Source organism: Vidua chalybeata, chromosome 6, assembly GCF_026979565.1.
Source record: "Vidua chalybeata isolate OUT-0048 chromosome 6, bVidCha1 merged haplotype, whole genome shotgun sequence".
Taxonomy (NCBI): Eukaryota; Metazoa; Chordata; class Aves; order Passeriformes; family Viduidae; genus Vidua; species Vidua chalybeata.
The window spans coordinates 23,145,140-23,162,601 of record NC_071535.1 but is presented as its reverse complement, the minus strand read 5'-3'; the positions used below and the strand labels follow the sequence as shown (position 1 = coordinate 23,162,601).

Below are 17,462 nucleotides of genomic sequence, written 5' to 3'. Positions count from 1 at the left end.
CGCCGCCCGCCGCCGCGGCCTGTGTCCGCTCCGAGCTCCGCCATGTACCCGGCCTGGGGCTTGTACGGGGCGGCCGGGCACTACCCGCCGCCTCCCACCTCCATCCCGCCCCCGCCGCTGCCCATCCCTCCCCCCAGCGTGCCGCCTCCCGCCGTTCCGCCGATGCCGCTTCCCAGCTATCCGCCGCCGGGGCCCGCGCCCCCCGCCGCCGCGCCGCCGCCCGCCGGTTCTTCGGGGTTCCTGAGCCTGCAGGAGCAGCACCTGGCCCAGCTGCAGCAGCTCCAGCAGATGCACCAGAAGCAGCTGCAGTCCGTACTCTTGGGCCCCCCGCCGCCGCCGGGCCCGCCCCCGCCGGGGCTGCCGCCGCCGCCGTTGCCCGGCTCCTTCACCGACTGGCAGCAGCAGCCACCGGTGCCACCGGTGCCGCCGCCGGTCCGCAGCTACCAGAAGCAGTACGCCCACCGTGAGCCACCGCCCCGCAAGCCGCCCCCCGCGGCTCGGGACCGCGACGGGCAGGAGCCGCCGGGCGGGCACGGCGACTGGGGCGAGCCGGTGCCCGCCGAGTCGGTGCCCATGGACATGGAGCTGTCCTCGCCGCCGCAGTCCCCGCAGCCCGGCGCCCAACCCTACCTGCCCCCCGGCCAGCCCTACCTGCCGCCGCCCCAGACCGAGCCTTACCTGCCCCCCGCCCAGCCGCCCCCAGCCCAGTCCCCGCCGCTCCAGCCCTACCTGCCCCGGGCGCAGCCCTCCCAGCCGCCCCCCTCCTTTTCCGAGCCCCCGCCCTCCTACCTGGAGCCCCCGACGGCCACCGCCTCCCAGCCCTACCTGCCGCCTCCTGCCCAGGGCTACATGGCACATCCCCAGCCCTACCTGCTCTCTTCCCAGGCCTCTCCTTCCCAGCCCGCGCAGCCCGCCCTGGCCCCCTCCATCCCTCCCCCGGTCAAGCCGTCGCAGGCTCATTTCCCCCCGCCCCAGACGTCCTTGCCCCCGCCCGCCGCTGCCCAGCCGGAGGCCGCGCAAGGTGCCGCCAAGGAGGGCGGTGGCACGGAGCAGCCGGACCCCTCCACCATGACTCCCCAGGTAAGGCCGCCCAGCTGGCAGCGGTAGCGATGAGCCGCTGGCAGGTACGGGGTGTTGCAAAGGTCCCCGAGTAAGGGCAGTTAACAAACACACCGTATTTGCATAATATTGAAAGGATTTGGACGCAATCCATGTAAGTGTGGCAATGGCACAACTCAGGGGTACCTTCTTATCCAGTGGTGTTTGTAGGGATGTAACAAATTGTCATTTCTCGAGAAAAATTGTTTAGGGAAAAATGTAAATCCTGTCTGACTTTAATTTTCTTGAGCGTGCGCTGGTCTCTGGAGAATGTATTCCAAAGTACAGCATGTGGGTACTGTACCTGCCCCTAACCCCTGTTGGCTTTGTCTGGCCTGTTGTGAGATTCATCAGTCTGTTTCCTTGCTGCACATTGTGGGATGTCACTTGTCTTCAGTGAGGTCTTTATTACAGCTTTTTTTTTAAGGGGTTGAGTTGCAGTTTTCTACCTGATCAGTGTAGAATTGTGACTGTTTTAATCTTACCACAGCTGCAGAAATGTTTCTGTTGAAGTACATACTTGCCTTCTACTTAGACGCAATTCACATTTTGTGCTACACGTGTTTGATCTTCCAGTATAAAATTGCATAGGGCATTGGAGGGAAATGTTCTGAAATGCCTTGAAGTGAAAAATGTCATAGCTGTGTGATTTTTATGTGTACACTAGGCCAAAATACTGTAAAATGCTTGCATGCTTCACTTCCTAAATGAGACCAGTTCCAGTGAACTTGATGGGACCATTCATCTACATTGTCAGGGACAATCCAGGCTTAAGGTTCAGCATGCACAGCAAGGCACATGTGTTGAGGCCCTCAGCTATGTACACGGGTCAGGCAGATTCACTGAGGCTTTTGCATGGGTTTATCTTATTGGGATCTACCTGCAAGAACAAAATTGAACTGCGTACTTTGAAATTTCTTTATTTAAGTCTATTTTTTTGGTAAATTTATCTTAGGGTTCTGATTTGAAGCTAGGTTTGCAAAAATCCTATTGTGTCATATTGAAGTCACTGACACTTTAAATTTGCTGATTGCTAGGACATGCCATTTTTACATTTGTACCATATAACTAATTACTGCCTGGCAAATTAGTGCTTTCAGTTAATTTCACTTAATTTTATGAAGGTTTTGGACAGTACTAACTAATCTTCTACAGTGATAATGACAAGACTTAATTTTTTAATGACAAAACCAAAACCTCAAAAAGTCATGTGTAGAAAGTGGTGTTAATTTGGTATTGAGTCAGCTTATTGACTTCTTAAATTATTGAGCTCAGTGATAAAATATTGGTAAAATATCTCCAGAAGAGTTGCAATTAATGCTTTATTTAATGTGTGGTGCACTCATGGAAGCAGCAGAATACTGCTGAAGTTTACATTGTCTGGTTTATAAGTGTTTATACAAACAGCTTCTATCTTGAGTAGTTTGCTTGCTCTCATTCACAGTTCAGTGTTATTTCAAAAATAATATGGTATTTTCCTGATCATAACTTTGTTATAACAGATTGATACAATTTTGGCTATCTTAGGCTGTAAAATAAAACAGGATTTGGAATTACAAGTAGGAATAGGAAAAGCTAAGTGTAGTGATGCTTTCATGCCTTTTAGTAATCTGAAAAGCCGAGCAAAGAAACAGTGTAATTTTTCATTTGTAGTATCCTATTAAACCATTGTTTAAACTGGCAATTGAAAGCAATTATTTCTGTTTCTCATCCCACAGTAACAGTGGCTGCAGACAAATATATCATTGTTTTTCTCTTAACTCAGAAGATATTACACAATTTGGTATGAGTTGGTGTTTTATTATTTTCCTTTCCTAAGATACTGATCTTTGCCTTGACAGTATCGTGAGTTTAGCGTAGTTTCTTCCATGGGTATAGAGTTGGATTAAATTGCTGGATTCTTGTCAAATCCAGTTAAAATAACTGTGGTATTTCCTTAATGTCCCATCTGATAGTTGGCTAATGTATGCTGCTATTTGTTTACCGTGTCACAGACTGGGTAAGGTTGGAAGGGAGCACAGGGGGTCATCTGGTTCAACCTCCCTGCTCAAGGAGGTTCATCCCAGAGCACATGACACAGGGTTGTGTATTCCAAACAGTTCTTGAATATCTTCAGTGAGAGAGACTCCACAGTCTCTCTGGGCAATCTGTTACACTGCTTAGTCACCTGCATGGTAAAAATGTTCTTTCTCATATTCCAGTGGAACTTCTGTGCATCAGTTTCTGCCCATTGCCCCTTTCCTTGTTCCTTGGCACCACCAAGAAGAGCCTGGATCCTTCCTCTTGGCACTCTCCCTTCAGATATCTGTGTACATTGACGAGGTCCCCTCTGAGCTGTCTCTTCTCGAGGCTGAACAGTCCCAGCTCCCTCAGCCTGTTCTTATTAGAGAGAGCTGCTCCACTCCCTTGGCATCTTCGTTGCCTTCCACTGGACTTGTTCCAGGAATTCAAGTCTCTTGTATTGAGGAGCCCAGAACTGGACACAACACTCCAGGTGTGGCCTCACTAGGGCTGAGTAGAGGGGCAGGATCACCTCCCTCAACCTGCTGGCAATGCTCTTCCTACTCCAAGGATGCATGGGTACATCTGTACCCATAAATATGCGTTTATCTACATCTATTAAAACTCCCTCAGCTTTACCACGTCACCATTTAGCAGACTGCTGCGCTCTTTAAACAGCCCCTTTGTTTTGTAGAGGGTGCTAAACCATTCTTTTGCAATTTTCACCTGGAAAGGACATTTTGTCCCCCAAAATATGTATTACGTTATGGCCTAGGGTCACCTGTATTAGCTTTGGAGTAGTCTTTTGGTGTGGACTTCACATTAACATGTTTGGTGGTATGTCCTGTGATCAGGAGCTGATAGTGCTGGTTTCAGAGTTCCTGTAAATGCAACAGGCCTAGTCTCTTGGTCAGCCAGAGATAGGAAGAGGCCTGTGTTGATGCTCGTCTTTTACGTGGGCTTAAAGATTATAATTGCACTTGAAAAATGACAAGTTCAGTTGAATGACAAGTCATTGTGAGGAGGTAAGCACTCAATGACTGAATTCTCCATCATGAAAAATTTTCTACACTAGCACTTCTGTTTTGCTCTGACTAAGCTGTAGAAATCTACTTTTCTGCTTTTCTTATGCTTTTCAGATAGCACAGTAATAGATGTCATTGGCTCATTTGCTGAAAATAGTAAGTAATTATATTTCCATAGCTCTGGAAAGCCCATGCCATATAATGAGTTCTAGCCCTATGTCCAGTTGGTGGAATGAGGAGGAAACAAAATGGATCTGTGGAGACAACAATTTTGTGGCAGTAGAACATGTGCTTACCCATCATCCAGCACCTAGCACCATGATGGCAAATCACCTTATAGTGAATGCCTTTTGAGATGGATAATTGAATCAGGTTTTGTATAGCTGGGAAAGTATGCTCCTCCCTTGAGTTGCACTCACTTCAGCATGTTGTTGAAGGTTTCTGACAGAGTCTGTGCGGCAGTGTGAATGCATCTCTTCCACCCAAAACTATGGAACTCTTCTGAGACATATTCGTGTTAAAAAGATTCATGGCAGGAATAATTGCATGATCAATTTAAAGTCTGTGAAGCACAGTCTCTAATTTCATTGACATCATTTCCAAGTTACAGAAGTATTTTTTTAAAAATACAGCTCCATATTTGTGTTTCCTACCAAGAGAAAACATCATTTCTGATCTGAGCATGAGGCAGGTTTCTAGCAGAAAGTTACTCTTCTTTTAAACCTGTTAAAGATGGGCAGAGTTATTCACTTTTGAGAAATCTCATCAGACAGCACTTACTGCTTTGATGTTGTCACACTTTTATTTTAAAATGCCTGCATCTTTTGGATTCTATTATTTTTCTGACTGGGCTTTATATAGGTGTTTTTTCTTAACTGTGCATGCTTGGATGGAAAGGAAGAAGATCAGTCACAGATTCTCAGAGGTAATGGAATTTACAGCACAAGAATGGTTGCTGTAGGTTAGACCAAAATTAGAGTATTTTATCATTCTATCTTTGATAGTGACTAAAAGCAGATGTTAAGAGAACAGCTTAAAAATCAAGGATGTAGCAATACTTTCCTAGGATACAGGAGCTGCCTTAGCTGTAAATTGTGTATTTATTTTCAAAATATGTAGATTTTTCTGAGCTATGTCTTGAATCCACAAAATTTTAGCCCTTGAAGAGGTGTCTAGTAGGGATTCTGGTGGCACAAGACCATGTCAGGTGAAGAGTAGCCTCCCACAGATGTCTTTCTGTTAATTTAATGCCTGATATTTCTCATATTGGAAGAGATACAGAACCATTGGTTCTTATTCAGGTCTCTTTAAGACACTACTACTTAAGTGTTGAGATACTTATCTCTAGTCTTTGTTCTTTATGTTAGTGGCAGCTTACTTTTTGAAGCTTCTGTCATCTGCCTTGAGTACTCTTAATTCAGGTGATACGTCATCTTCGCTATATACAGGTTCTGATTCTTCTTTTTACTTTCCATAGCTTTGTTCAAACATCTTCACCACAATTTCTCAGCTGCCATTTTGAGACTTCTTGATGTCTGTGATTTCTATTCATCCTCTTCATCTCTTCTGTACATTTCCTCCTTTTTCTCTTTACTGTAGTTCTTAGATATAAAAAGCTGTAAAACCAATAAACGTGGTACTTATAACATGTCTGTAGTAATTTTGCTTATTATTGCCTGTGCTCCAGATTTTTGTTAGTATTGTTTGCTATAGTTATAGAATAGTAAGCTCGTTGGGGTAAAAAGTAAATGCTGTTGTGGGTTCAGTGCATCACGTAGTGGTTTCTGAATTTTGATTTGATCTTCTGACATCTATTGCAATACTGTTGCTGAAGAAGTCAGTTTTTCCTCAAAACAGTTTAAAAAACTTTTCTACAGTATGATTCGAGTGACTATCATTAATGATTTTCTGTTGTTTTTCTTGTGAAACTTAGAAAATCTACATCTATTACAGGAACAGCAGCAGTACTGGTACCAGCAGCACCTGCTTAGCCTGCAGCAAAGGGCAAAAGCCCATGCTCAGGGACAGCAGCAGATGAAAAGTCCAGTAGTGAAGGATGAGCAGAGAGCAAAGCCTGAAGAAGAGAAAATGAGTGCTTCAACTCAGCAGTCTGAACCTCCACCTCTTAATGAATCCCTGCCTCCAGCATCCAAAGATGAGTCTTCTCTTACATCCACTGAAACTCAGGTAGGCTTTGTAAAGTGATGGACTCCATTTGTGTCCTAGATGAGCCAAAACCCCAGGAAAATCAGCGCCATCAAATTTTGTTGTATACTTTGTAACAATTACTAAATATTGTGAAGCAGTCTTAAAAAAAATTTGCTAAAGCTGCACCATTTAGAAAATACACTTCTTGTATATAAAATTACATATTCACCCACATGTGCACCAAGCAAGTCTGAGCTGACTCTCCCACACCATCCACAGCGTTTTCATCTTTGTCTGTGAGAGCACATCATGATATTGAAGTGCAAAATCAGGTAGGTACTCAGTAGCTGAGGAATGCTATGTTTAAGACACTGTTTCTTCATTTCTCTCTGGTACTTTGTGCATTCTGGCTCCCCTTCTCTCTGTGTGTTAGAGTTGGTCTGAAAGCCAAGAATTTTGCACAGAGGTTTTTTCGTCAGCATGCTCAGTAACAGTTACTGTATAATAGATGGAGGCCATGACTGATGTTTGAACAGTATGTGCTCCACTTTAACTTACAGCACGCAGGTTCCTACAAAGTGGGAGAAATAATGCTCTTGGAGTTGCTTTACCTCATCATGAAAAACCACTGGTTCTCATTACATTTGCTGTGAGTGAAAGATAACAGAATTTCATTAATCTCTTTCCTGTAAGTTGTTTCTTTATACATGAATAACGTAATTGCCATCAGCCTAACCTTTAGATTAGACTATTCACATTAAGAAAAGATGTGTTCACATTCAGAAAAGGTAGGATAAAAATCAGCCTTCCAGAAGCTGTGGGTGGCTGGAACACTGAAATAGAGTGATACAGTAGGGAACAGTGAGAAAGTTCCTGTAAAATGCATAGTGACCAAGTGTATTTTTTTCTGACAGATGCAACTTTCCTTTGTTTATAGTATTTGCCTTTTTCTGTAGCTCAATATTGAACCTCCTGATGACCCTGAGGAGGATTTGAGATTACAGCAATTGCAAGCAGCAGCAGCTCAATGGCAGCAGCACCCCCATCAGCGGGTTGGGTTCCAGTATCAGAGAATAATGCAGAAGCACGCTCAGCTGCAGCAGATAGTACAGCAATATCAACAGATCATGCAACAGCCTCCACACTTAGAGGTGAGACACTAAGGAGGTGGTGTTTGATACACATCCTGGGTGACCCAGCACTCATAGTCTGCTGAAAAATACATAGTTGAATAATTTGTAATGGTTGGCTCATTTGTCTAGCTATGTTTTCTGCTTGGGTAGAAGTTTATATCTATTTTCCCTACTGTCACTCAACTTCAGAATGAAAAATGTATTGACAGATGGTGATGAAGCTTCAGTAGGATGAGAAATACAAAATTTTACACTTCTTGTAAGATTTTTCAGATGTACCTAGGTGATACAGGAGCAAAGCTGAACACAGTATTGAATTTATTCAGCTTTGAATGTTTTGCCACTGGAGAAACAATTCAGAAAGGTCAGGTAAACAGATGATTGCACAGCGTAATTTGGAATCTGCTCTTTTTTACAAAAATAAATATGTACAATGATAAATCTAGATGCCAAAAATAGACAGTAAATGTAATTTAAAAGATCAGTATTTCACATTCTTTTTAACTCAAGTAATCAGTTGAAACCAGTATTGTAACCTTTAAGCTTTTAAGAAGAAGTTGATTACTGTATTAGAGAATTGTTACTGGGTTGGTAGAGTTCATACATTAGGCATTTCTTTGTAGGTTGGGCTGTCTGAATGTTTTTTTTTTTTTTAATCTCTTTGGGTAAACCTTAAAAATCTCGGGCAAAATCAAGCCTTGAATATTACGATATCCTCACATAATGAAAGAACTTGAAAGAAGCTTCATTTGTGCAAATAAGATCTGGCAAAGGCTTAGAGAAAAATAATTGCAGACTGCTGAGGCAGTTCTGAGCAGGTTAATAGCAAAAACTGAAACCTTGAGAAGTAGTCACATAATGTATATATGTGAAGATTGATTTGGGGTTTAGCCATTGTTAGGATGCAGTATTAATACAGTTTATACAGATTATAGGTTTCTTCAGCTGTCTTGTTGAAGTCTTCTATACATAGATATAGTACATAATCATAAAATATATAGATTTTCACAATACCTTTAGATGTCACGGTTGGTGTTTGCTTTTGTTTCGGTGTAGTTCTTCCTCAGGCTTGTGCCCATGTCATCAGAAATTGCGATACTACAACTGATACTGAAATACATGGCTCTGAAAGTAACTGACTAAGGTATTTTGAACCTATTCTTGTCATCTCATTGCAGACAATGTCAGTGGACATGCAGCTGCGACATTTTGAGGCACAGCAAAAACAGTTCCAGCAGCTTCATAAAGATTGGGAGCGATCAATGAACCAGCAGTGGCAGCACCAGCTTCAAACCTACCCTCACAAAGACCAGCTTCAAGAGTATGAGAAACAGTGGAAAGCATGGGATGAACAGATGAAGGTTACTCAGTCACATCTACAGGAAAAAGTGACCTCACTCCAAAATCTGAAGAATCAGTATCCTGCAAATGTTTCGCTGCCACCTCCATTTATTCCATATTCCCAAACTGGTCAAGGTGGCATTCCTATTATGCCTCCAACTTTACCTTCAACTACACCTCCACTGGTCCCCCCGCCTCTCTCTTCTGTTTCTCAGTTATCCAATTCCTCTGTCCCTTCAGGATCCAGTTCTCAAAGCAGTCAAACTACTGAAACACCAAGGCCAGCTCTCCTTCCCACCCCTGGTACCTATGCATCAAAAATAGCTAGTTCAACTAGCTATTCACCTTACCATTCTCAAGTAGGTTCATCTTTTGGCTCATCTGACCATGGAAAGTCTCAAGGTCATCTTAGTAAACAAACTGTAAATATTTCATCTGAACAACAGTGTGGGGAACTGAAAGGCACTTCTGCAGTATCTTCAACACACACACCTGTTGTGCAGGATAAACCGGTGAGGTCAGGTGGATTGCTTCCAGATCCTCCCAGATCAGCACGTTTTGAAGGCCCTAGAGGCCCTAGGTAAGAATGTTTTTGTTCATTTATACATACTTCAGGCTACAAGATTTTCAGTGATTTATTAAGAAATTAAATATATTTCTTTTTCCCAAATCTTTTTGAAGTCGTGTGAAGTGTGTATTTGTTCAGTGGAGGTTTTGTTTTTAATGTACGTACACCATGCTCTCTGTATTTATATTTTTAAAGCAAGGATACATAGATGTCTTTCACCTGGGCATAATCTAGAGTAGTTTGCAGGTTGTTTTTTTTTTTAATAAGGTGCTTGAGGATGCTGCCCCTTTTCATTCATAAAGACAGAATGCTCCTGCTTTGAAAATAGGAAAGCTGTTGTAAATATTTGATATGTCTTTGCTGATTTTATACCTGCTATATAATTTAATCCAAGATCTCACTTTTTGAATATTTTTCTTTAATACATGATACCAGGGTGCAAAAACGACATCTGTTCCATGTGCTCATTAGTTCAAGATGGGTTGATGTGATGTCTGCTGAATCAAAGGGCAGTGGTGTTCTGTTCAATTGTTTCTATCCTTGCGTACTCTGTTAGACTTTACAGTAATGTCTTCATGGTTGTTCCTCTTCTCTTTGCTTCCAAAGTGATCAATCATGAATAATAATTTTTGAATTGCTAGCAATGTACACAAGCTTTGTATAAATGACTAATTTTCTACCTCCTGGTAGTTTTTAAAAAGTGTTTCTGTTCCTGGGGATCTGTTGGATGTACAGTTCTAAACAGACTGTTTTCATGACTTGCTAGTGCATGTCTTTTATGTGTGTTGGTTTAGAGCTCAGTGATATGCAATGATAGGCACAGGATGTCTTTCTGGGCTGTGAGCAGACATTTCTGGTTCATGTCCAGCTTTTCATCCACCAGCAACCCCAAGTCCTTGTCGGCAGGGCTGCTCTCGATCCCATCATCACCCAGCCTATACTGAGACCAGGGGCTGCCCTGACCCGGGTGCAGGACCTTGTACTTGGCCACATGAGATTCCCATGGGCCTACTCAAACTTTTCTAGGCACTTCTGGATGGCATCCTGTCCATCAGGCATGTCACCCACACCACTCAGCTTGGTGTCCTCTGCAAACTTGCTGAAGGTGCACTCAATGCCACTGTCTATGTCATTGCTGAAGATAAAAATAGTGCTCATCCCAGTCATCTGAGAGACACTACTTGTCACTGATCTCTGTCTGGACACTGAGCCATTGTCCCCTATCCTCTAGATGAGACCATCCTGCCAGTTCCTCATCCACCAAATAGTCCCATCCATCAAATCCATCTCTCTTTAATTTAGAAAGAAGGATGTTTTAGGGGTGCATGTCAAAGGCCTTAAAAAAGTCCAGGCAGATGACATCCATAGCTCTTCCTTTATCCACTAGTCACTCCATCATAGAAGACCACCGGGCTGGTCAGGCAGGACTTGCCCTTGGTGAAGCCATGCTGGTTGTCTCCAATGACCTCCATGTCCTCAATGTGCATTAGCATAGCTTCTGGGATGATCTTCCCAGACACAGAGGTAAGACTCATAGGTCAGTAGTTTCCAGGGTCCTTCTTCCTACCCTCTTTTGAAATAGGTGCAATGTTTTCCTTTTCCTGGTCACCAGGTACTTCTCCTGACTGTCACCATTTTCCAGATATCATGGAGAGTGGCTTGGCAAGTATGGTAGCAAATTCCCTGAGTATTCTGGGATGTATCTCATCAGGTCCCATAGACTCACATATATTCAGGTTCTTCAGGTCATCATGAATCTGATCTTCTCTTATCATGGGAGTGACTTTGCACCCCTAGTCCCTGTTTTGCAATCCATCCACTCAGGAGGCATAGGGTTGTCAGTGAAGACTAAGGCAAAAAAGAGTCTTTTCCTCATGCATTTTTACCAGTTTGCCAGTCATGTTTGTCCAAGGGGTACACTTTCTTTGACCTTTCCTTTCTGGCTGACATACCTATAGAAGCCCTTCCTGGAACTCTTTGCATCCCTTGGAAAGTTCAGCTTCAGCCATGTTTTGGCCTTCCTGACTCATCCACTGATGTACAACTGTGAATCCCAAACATCTAAGCAACTTGACTTTGACATGAGTTCTCCATTTTGTGCAAATCTATAGGACTTTCATATGACGTGTTCATTTGATTAAAACTTCTATTGTGTCATCTGTAGATTTGACGGACCTCGAGGAAGAGGGTATGACAAATTTGAAGGGTCAAGACCGAGAGGACCTCGTTTTGACTCCCAGCGCTCAGAAGGATACAGGTCACGTTTTGACCGACAGAATACAGATGGACAGTCTTCAAGTAGATGGGGCTCTATCCCACGAGGACCAGCAGGACAATTTTATACAACAAATGCATCACATGGACACGGTTCCCGACCTAGTGGTCCACGGTGGATGGGGCCCAGGCCTCATTTGGGACAGCAGCAACAGCAGCAGACACAGATAGACTCACAGTCAGAAAGCAAAGAACCTTTTACAGACACAGCTGGCAATCAGCAGTCTGTAAGCAGAACTGAGTCTACTCCTGATGCACAGAGTGCAGGTCCCATTGAGCCAAATGAGGACCTGACAGACACTCAACAGGAACCATCCAAACCTGAAGTCAAAGAACCTAGTTCAGACCCTCCTAAAAAGTGGACATGGAGTTCACACGATCCCAACCAGCAAGTAGAAGAGTCCAAGGCACCCACCCCACCTATTCAGAACCAGAATACAGTTGCCCCTGCAACAGGAAATCAGGATTTGGATTCACCAGATGGCCAGTTGACTGCTTCAGATAGCACCCAGGGCCTACCTGGACCAGAAAGCAGAGGAAAAGGGCCATTCATGCATGAAGATAGAGGAAAGGGACCAGGAAGCAGAGGAAGGGGCCGTGGCAGAGGGCAGGGGGATGGCCGTGGCTGGGGAATGGGCCGTGGCAGGGGAATGGGAAGGATGGATGGTGGCCGGGGAATGGGAAGGATGGACGGTGGTTGGGGAATGGGCAGGATGGACGATGGCCATGGCCGGGGAATGGGCAGGATGGACGATGGCTGTGGTAGAGGATATGTATACAGAGGCAGAGGGCAGGCTAGGCAGGCATCCATCCGTGGCAGGGGAGTGTTCAGGAGAGCAGGCAGCAGGGAGAGGATGCCAGATAGACGGTCAGGCAGCAGGGAGAGGATGCCAGATGGACAGTCAGGCAACCGAGAGAGGGGGCTGGGTGGACGGTCAGATAGCCATGAGAGGGTATTCTCTAACCGAGACAGAGAGCCGCCTGGACGGGCGGGCAGCTGGGATAGGGGACGGGCAGGAAGCCGGGAGAGAGGCCCGGTCAGACGGGCAGGTAGCCGAGAGAGGGAGCCCATGCGGCGGGCAGGTAGCCGAGAGAGGGAGCCCATGCGGCGGGCAGGTAGCCGGGAGAGGGTCCCCGTCAGGCGAGCAGGTAGCCGGGAGAGGGTCCCCATGAGGCGGGCAGGTAGCCGTGAGAGGGACCTGGTCAGGCGGGCAGGTAGCCGGGAGAGGTGTCCCATCAGAAGGGGAGATAGCCATGAGAGGGAAGCAGGAAGATCTGAAACAGGCAATATGGGTAAACCCATTCACCTAGGAGATGACCCTGACAAATTGCCTTCATACCATCGAGATGAAACATTCAGGGGTTCTTGGGGTCATGAAGATGATACAATGCAGGAGGAATTTCCTTTAGATAGTCAAGATGACCCATCTTTGGAGCATGAGCAATTGGATGAGTGGGAAAGAGAACAATACTGGAGAGATCACAACTCTGATTATCAGGATGATTCTGTACATGCATATGACAGAGATGACAGGTTGCAATCCCACCATTCACTGCCTCCGTTGTCTCCCCTGCCACCACTACCTCCTTTATCATCTGATCACGACAGACGAGATTCATGGTGGGATGACTGGAAAAGGCCAAGAGAAAGGGAACTAGAGAGAGATCTAGATAGAACTGGAAGATCCTCACATAGTTATGATCAAGATTTAGACAAAGAATGGGATAGAGACTGGGACATGAGACCTATGGATGACAGAGAAATGGGGAATCGTGACCTGGATATCCCCCCTCTACCACCATTACCACCCCTTCCACCTCTGGACAGGTATCGTGAAGATAGGTGGAGGGACGATAGGAATAGAGATCATTATGACAGAGATCTCAGAGACAGGGGGGAGCTTAGGATTCGAGAATATCCAGAGAGATATGACACATGGCGGGAGAAGCAAGACTACCTTCCTGAAAGGACTGACTGGGAGAGGGAACGGTTGTCAGATAGGTGGTATCCAGATGATGGAGAGAGACTGCGGTCTTTGGATGACCACTCAGATGCATCCCTTCCTCCCCCTTCACATTCGTCTGATATGCTGGGAGCAGATTCAAACCTGGACTCTGACCAGTCCTTGGGAGGAGTGATGGTCCTAAGCCAAAGACAGCATGAGATAATTCTGAAGGCTGCCCAGGAGCTCAAAATGCTTCGGTGAGTTGCCTGGTTCTGTGATTTTGAATAGGAATCCCGTTCCATTGGATCCATTTGAATCAACACAGTAATGGCTTCATTTCTTTTACCCACACCATGATAGTAGGAGCTCATGTGGAACAAGTTATTTGGAGTACCTTTAGCACAGTTTTTGTAGATGGCCTTTTTTTTCTGAAATAGATGATTGTCCCTTTCCCCATGAATATGGTGTTCCCTGTATGTTAGTTTCCAGGAAAAATCTGTCCCATCACCTGACCAGTCTTTTGGTTATCCTCAAATATACTTGTGGGTAATTGCTTTTCGGTATTTTTGGTGGTATCAGATGAGCTTAGTGATAATTGCATTTTAGTACTTACCCCTCAAGACCTACATTAATGGGGTTCTTAAGACCTATTATTTTGATGTTGCTCACTTTTAAGTTAAAACATAGGTGAGTTTTTGTTCATTTGTTTGGGTTTTTTACAGAGCTTCCTCATTTAAAACCCAATATTGTCAGTGAACAATTTTGCCAAAATTGGTTTGATCTTAAGTCCTGGGACTCAGCATAAAAGGATATAACAATTAGGAGGATATGAATGCAAGAGTTCATCAAGACTGCATTTTTAGAAAACAGCTGCTAGACTTCCTAAGGTTTTAATACGTGTTTATTATGAAATTAGTAATAGGAGAGATGGGACTGTATGAGGCTTTCAACAACCTAATCTACTGAAAGGAAGGCTGGAACTAGATGATTTTTGAGGTCCCTTCCAACCCAATCCATTTCATGATAGAGATGTTTTGCACTTTTCTTCAGGCTGTTTTGTTTTCAGATTCTTAAAATTGCTGAGCACCTGTCCCATATGGAAGGCCTTAGTTGCATGCCAAAATGCAAGAAAAATATTTTTTTTTAAGGGAGGACTTTTATTCTAAATAATTTTAAAATTTACTGCAATTAGATTAATTCAATGGTGTTATTAACTGTGAAATCTGTGTTTATAAAGTAGTATTTGCTAAAAGTTTGGAGTAACATTATTTTCAGCTTCCTGACTTTTTCCCATTGCCTCAGTTGCCCAGCATATGTTTTGCTGTTTATTGTGACTAGCTGCAAGTCAGTCACGTAGGCTAAGGACCATAGTTTGGGAATCACTATGAGAGAAATTTATTAGGGCTTAAATAATTTAAACATAGTCACTAAAATGTTTTATGTAAAAAGTAGTTACATATACATCTTTCAAGGCCAGTAAAAAGGGGAAATATAAACATGCTACTGATTTTTAATAGAATATGAGTGTAATCTTCAAATTAGTTGCACTGGTACTTCTCATTAGTTCTTATAGGCAGATGATTTAAGTCTGAACAGTAGGAAAAACTTTATGGAGATTACTTTTAATTTTTATGGGGATTTTTTGAGCCAAGAGTTATACCAGTAGTGTGGTACATAATTGCTTTCATCTCCAAAACTAAAGCCTTCATCTGGCTTTGTTTTTAATGTGTATAAAACAGTATGGTCTCAGTTGCAGACTGTTCTGTATTTGTGGTCTAGTGTAGTGCTCAGTTTACTCTTTGTATTTACAAAACACTGAGGATTCTTTTCCTTGAGCCAAGTTCCCCTTCTGCCGAACACTGAACAGATGCATTACTGGTTAGGGTGGTTTCTGTTAAGTCTTGTTACAGAGGGATCCCATTCTTAGTTGTCATTTAGAAACTGCTTCAATACACAGAGTTATTAATAATTGAAAAACCTAGATTAAAAAATGCTAACAAAAGCTGAAGAGAAAGGAAATCATATTCACTAGAACTTTGTAATCCAGTGATTGTAGTTCGTACAGCTGAACCTGGTCTCTGCTCTGTAGACTATATATTGGTTGTATATCAAATAGCATTTTGATATATAAACCAAAGAAGCAAAAGTTAGACTCACTGTTTGGTTTTTTATATATTGTAATCTCTTGTGCTTTGTTGGCCTCAATCCTGTTACCATGTGAACCAGAGCAAGTAACTGAGAACACTTAGGTATGCATTTCCAAGGGGTTTCTTGCTTGCAGAAGGTGTTGACAGAAGCTAAAAATCCAGCTTTTCTCTTTACTGTTCAAATGGAGTGGTTCATGCAAAGCACAAAAGCATAACTACATGTCTCAGGAAACTTGTGATCAAAAAGCACGCAGCTAATACACTAAATGCCTCCATGGCTAGGTGGATGTGAAACAGGGATTTCTGAATCACAGCATTGCCCATGTAAAACCTGCTGTGTCCTTTTCTTCTTTTGGCTTTCTCTCTGATGCTAGTGTGTTCTCACCATGAGCATTGATTTCTTTAATTTTTCATTTAAACTATAGACTTATAACACTTTCTTATGATGCATGTGCAGGGAGCAAAAAGAACAGCTACAGAAGTTGAAGGAGTTCAAACCTGATATTTCCACCCAGGACTCTCCAAGATCACAGAACACAAGCACAAGGCCAGGTGCCTTTCAGGTAAATTCATCTTACACTGATAACATGATGGTAGTACTTACTATTTATATATGTTGGACCAGTTCTACACACTGATGGTCAAATTTCTCTGTGGAATGCCTCCCCAGCAATCCTTACAACCTTAGCTATCTTCTGTTGAGGCAAAATAACTTCTTCATTTCTTTAAATTTTCCAAAGCATTTTCTACTCAGTCTGTGTTGCAGCAGACCTCTCGTTAAGGGTGGAAATGAGCCAAGACACAGACTCTCATTTAACAATGTGAAAAGGGTCCCAGTTTATTCTTCTTTACAGGTTAGCTGTCGTGACTCTGACTACAGCAAACTCCTGCTGTTGGCTTCTCTGACAGACTCTGCTGGCTATTTCCTGCTGGAATTCGACTGCAAGTATTTCCTTGCTGCCTTTGACCACAGGCTTTTACCTAGCTCAGCTATGACTGCAGGCTCCAACAGCAGGCTCCAACTCTATCAGACCCAGACTGATGTCACAGCAGATCTTTTGCAGCAGCAACTCTCTTCCCTGTTTCATTCTTCTTTGTGTCTCTCTGGATCATTCCTTCTTCCTCAGGGTTCCTGTACTTCCTCAAGGTCCTCTTCCTCAAGGCTTTCCCTGACTGGCCAACCCATCCCTTCTATCACACTTTTCTTTATTAGTCAGAGCCCATTAGGCAAGGCTGTTCTTCTTTGGTAATTGGTATAACTGTGACTTATCAGGGGCGAGGTCATTTGTGATCCCTTCTTCTACACCTACAAGTCCACCAGGTCTTCTGAGTATGACCCATCAGGCATGGTTGCTCATGAGGTTCAACAGTCTAGATTGCTGTGGGATAATGTGCAAAAAGAGGTGAGCTCTCCCAAAACAGGGATGTAAGGTTCACAAGAAGACCCTGTTTTTCCTTGCTTAAGTTCTTTAAATTTGCACTACTTTTTCTACTTCAGGAATTATCTCCTCTTTCAAGTTGGAAAAACTTGAGGGTATGTCCATCAGAAATTGAGATATCTCAGTGTAGCATGGGCATTAGCCTTCTGTTTGCTGTTTTTATTGGAATTTTTATTACCTTCTAGAATATCATGAAGTGCATGGAAACTATGTTTGTGTACCTCCATCCTGTTGTGATGCAACTACTCCTGTAAGCAACTGCTTAATTTCCTGTGCAGTTCTGGGAACTGTTCTCAGATGCTTATATTTGGGTTTTTTGATAATTCAGAAATCGACTGAACT

The 17,462-nt window shown here is 43.6% G+C and overlaps 1 protein-coding gene across 5 annotated transcripts in view; it reads left to right on the top strand.

The window, feature by feature from the left end:
- Positions 1–5: 5 nt before the first annotated feature.
- YLPM1 (YLP motif containing 1) overlaps positions 6–17,462 on the top strand; it is a 35,753-nt gene continuing 18,296 nt past the window's right edge. For all 5 annotated transcript variants that reach the window (XR_008431327.1, XM_053944723.1, XM_053944722.1 and 2 more), the window contains exons 1-6: positions 6–1,080; positions 6,078–6,311; positions 7,229–7,423; positions 8,584–9,326; positions 11,479–13,791; positions 16,139–16,244. Coding sequence is in view for 4 of the 5 variants with exons in the window: in XM_053944723.1 (XP_053800698.1) it covers positions 43–1,080; positions 6,078–6,311; positions 7,229–7,423; positions 8,584–9,326; positions 11,479–13,791; positions 16,139–16,244 (4,629 nt within the window). In the remaining variant the exon portion in view is untranslated. The remainder of the gene's footprint in view (positions 1,081–6,077; positions 6,312–7,228; positions 7,424–8,583; positions 9,327–11,478; positions 13,792–16,138; positions 16,245–17,462) is intronic.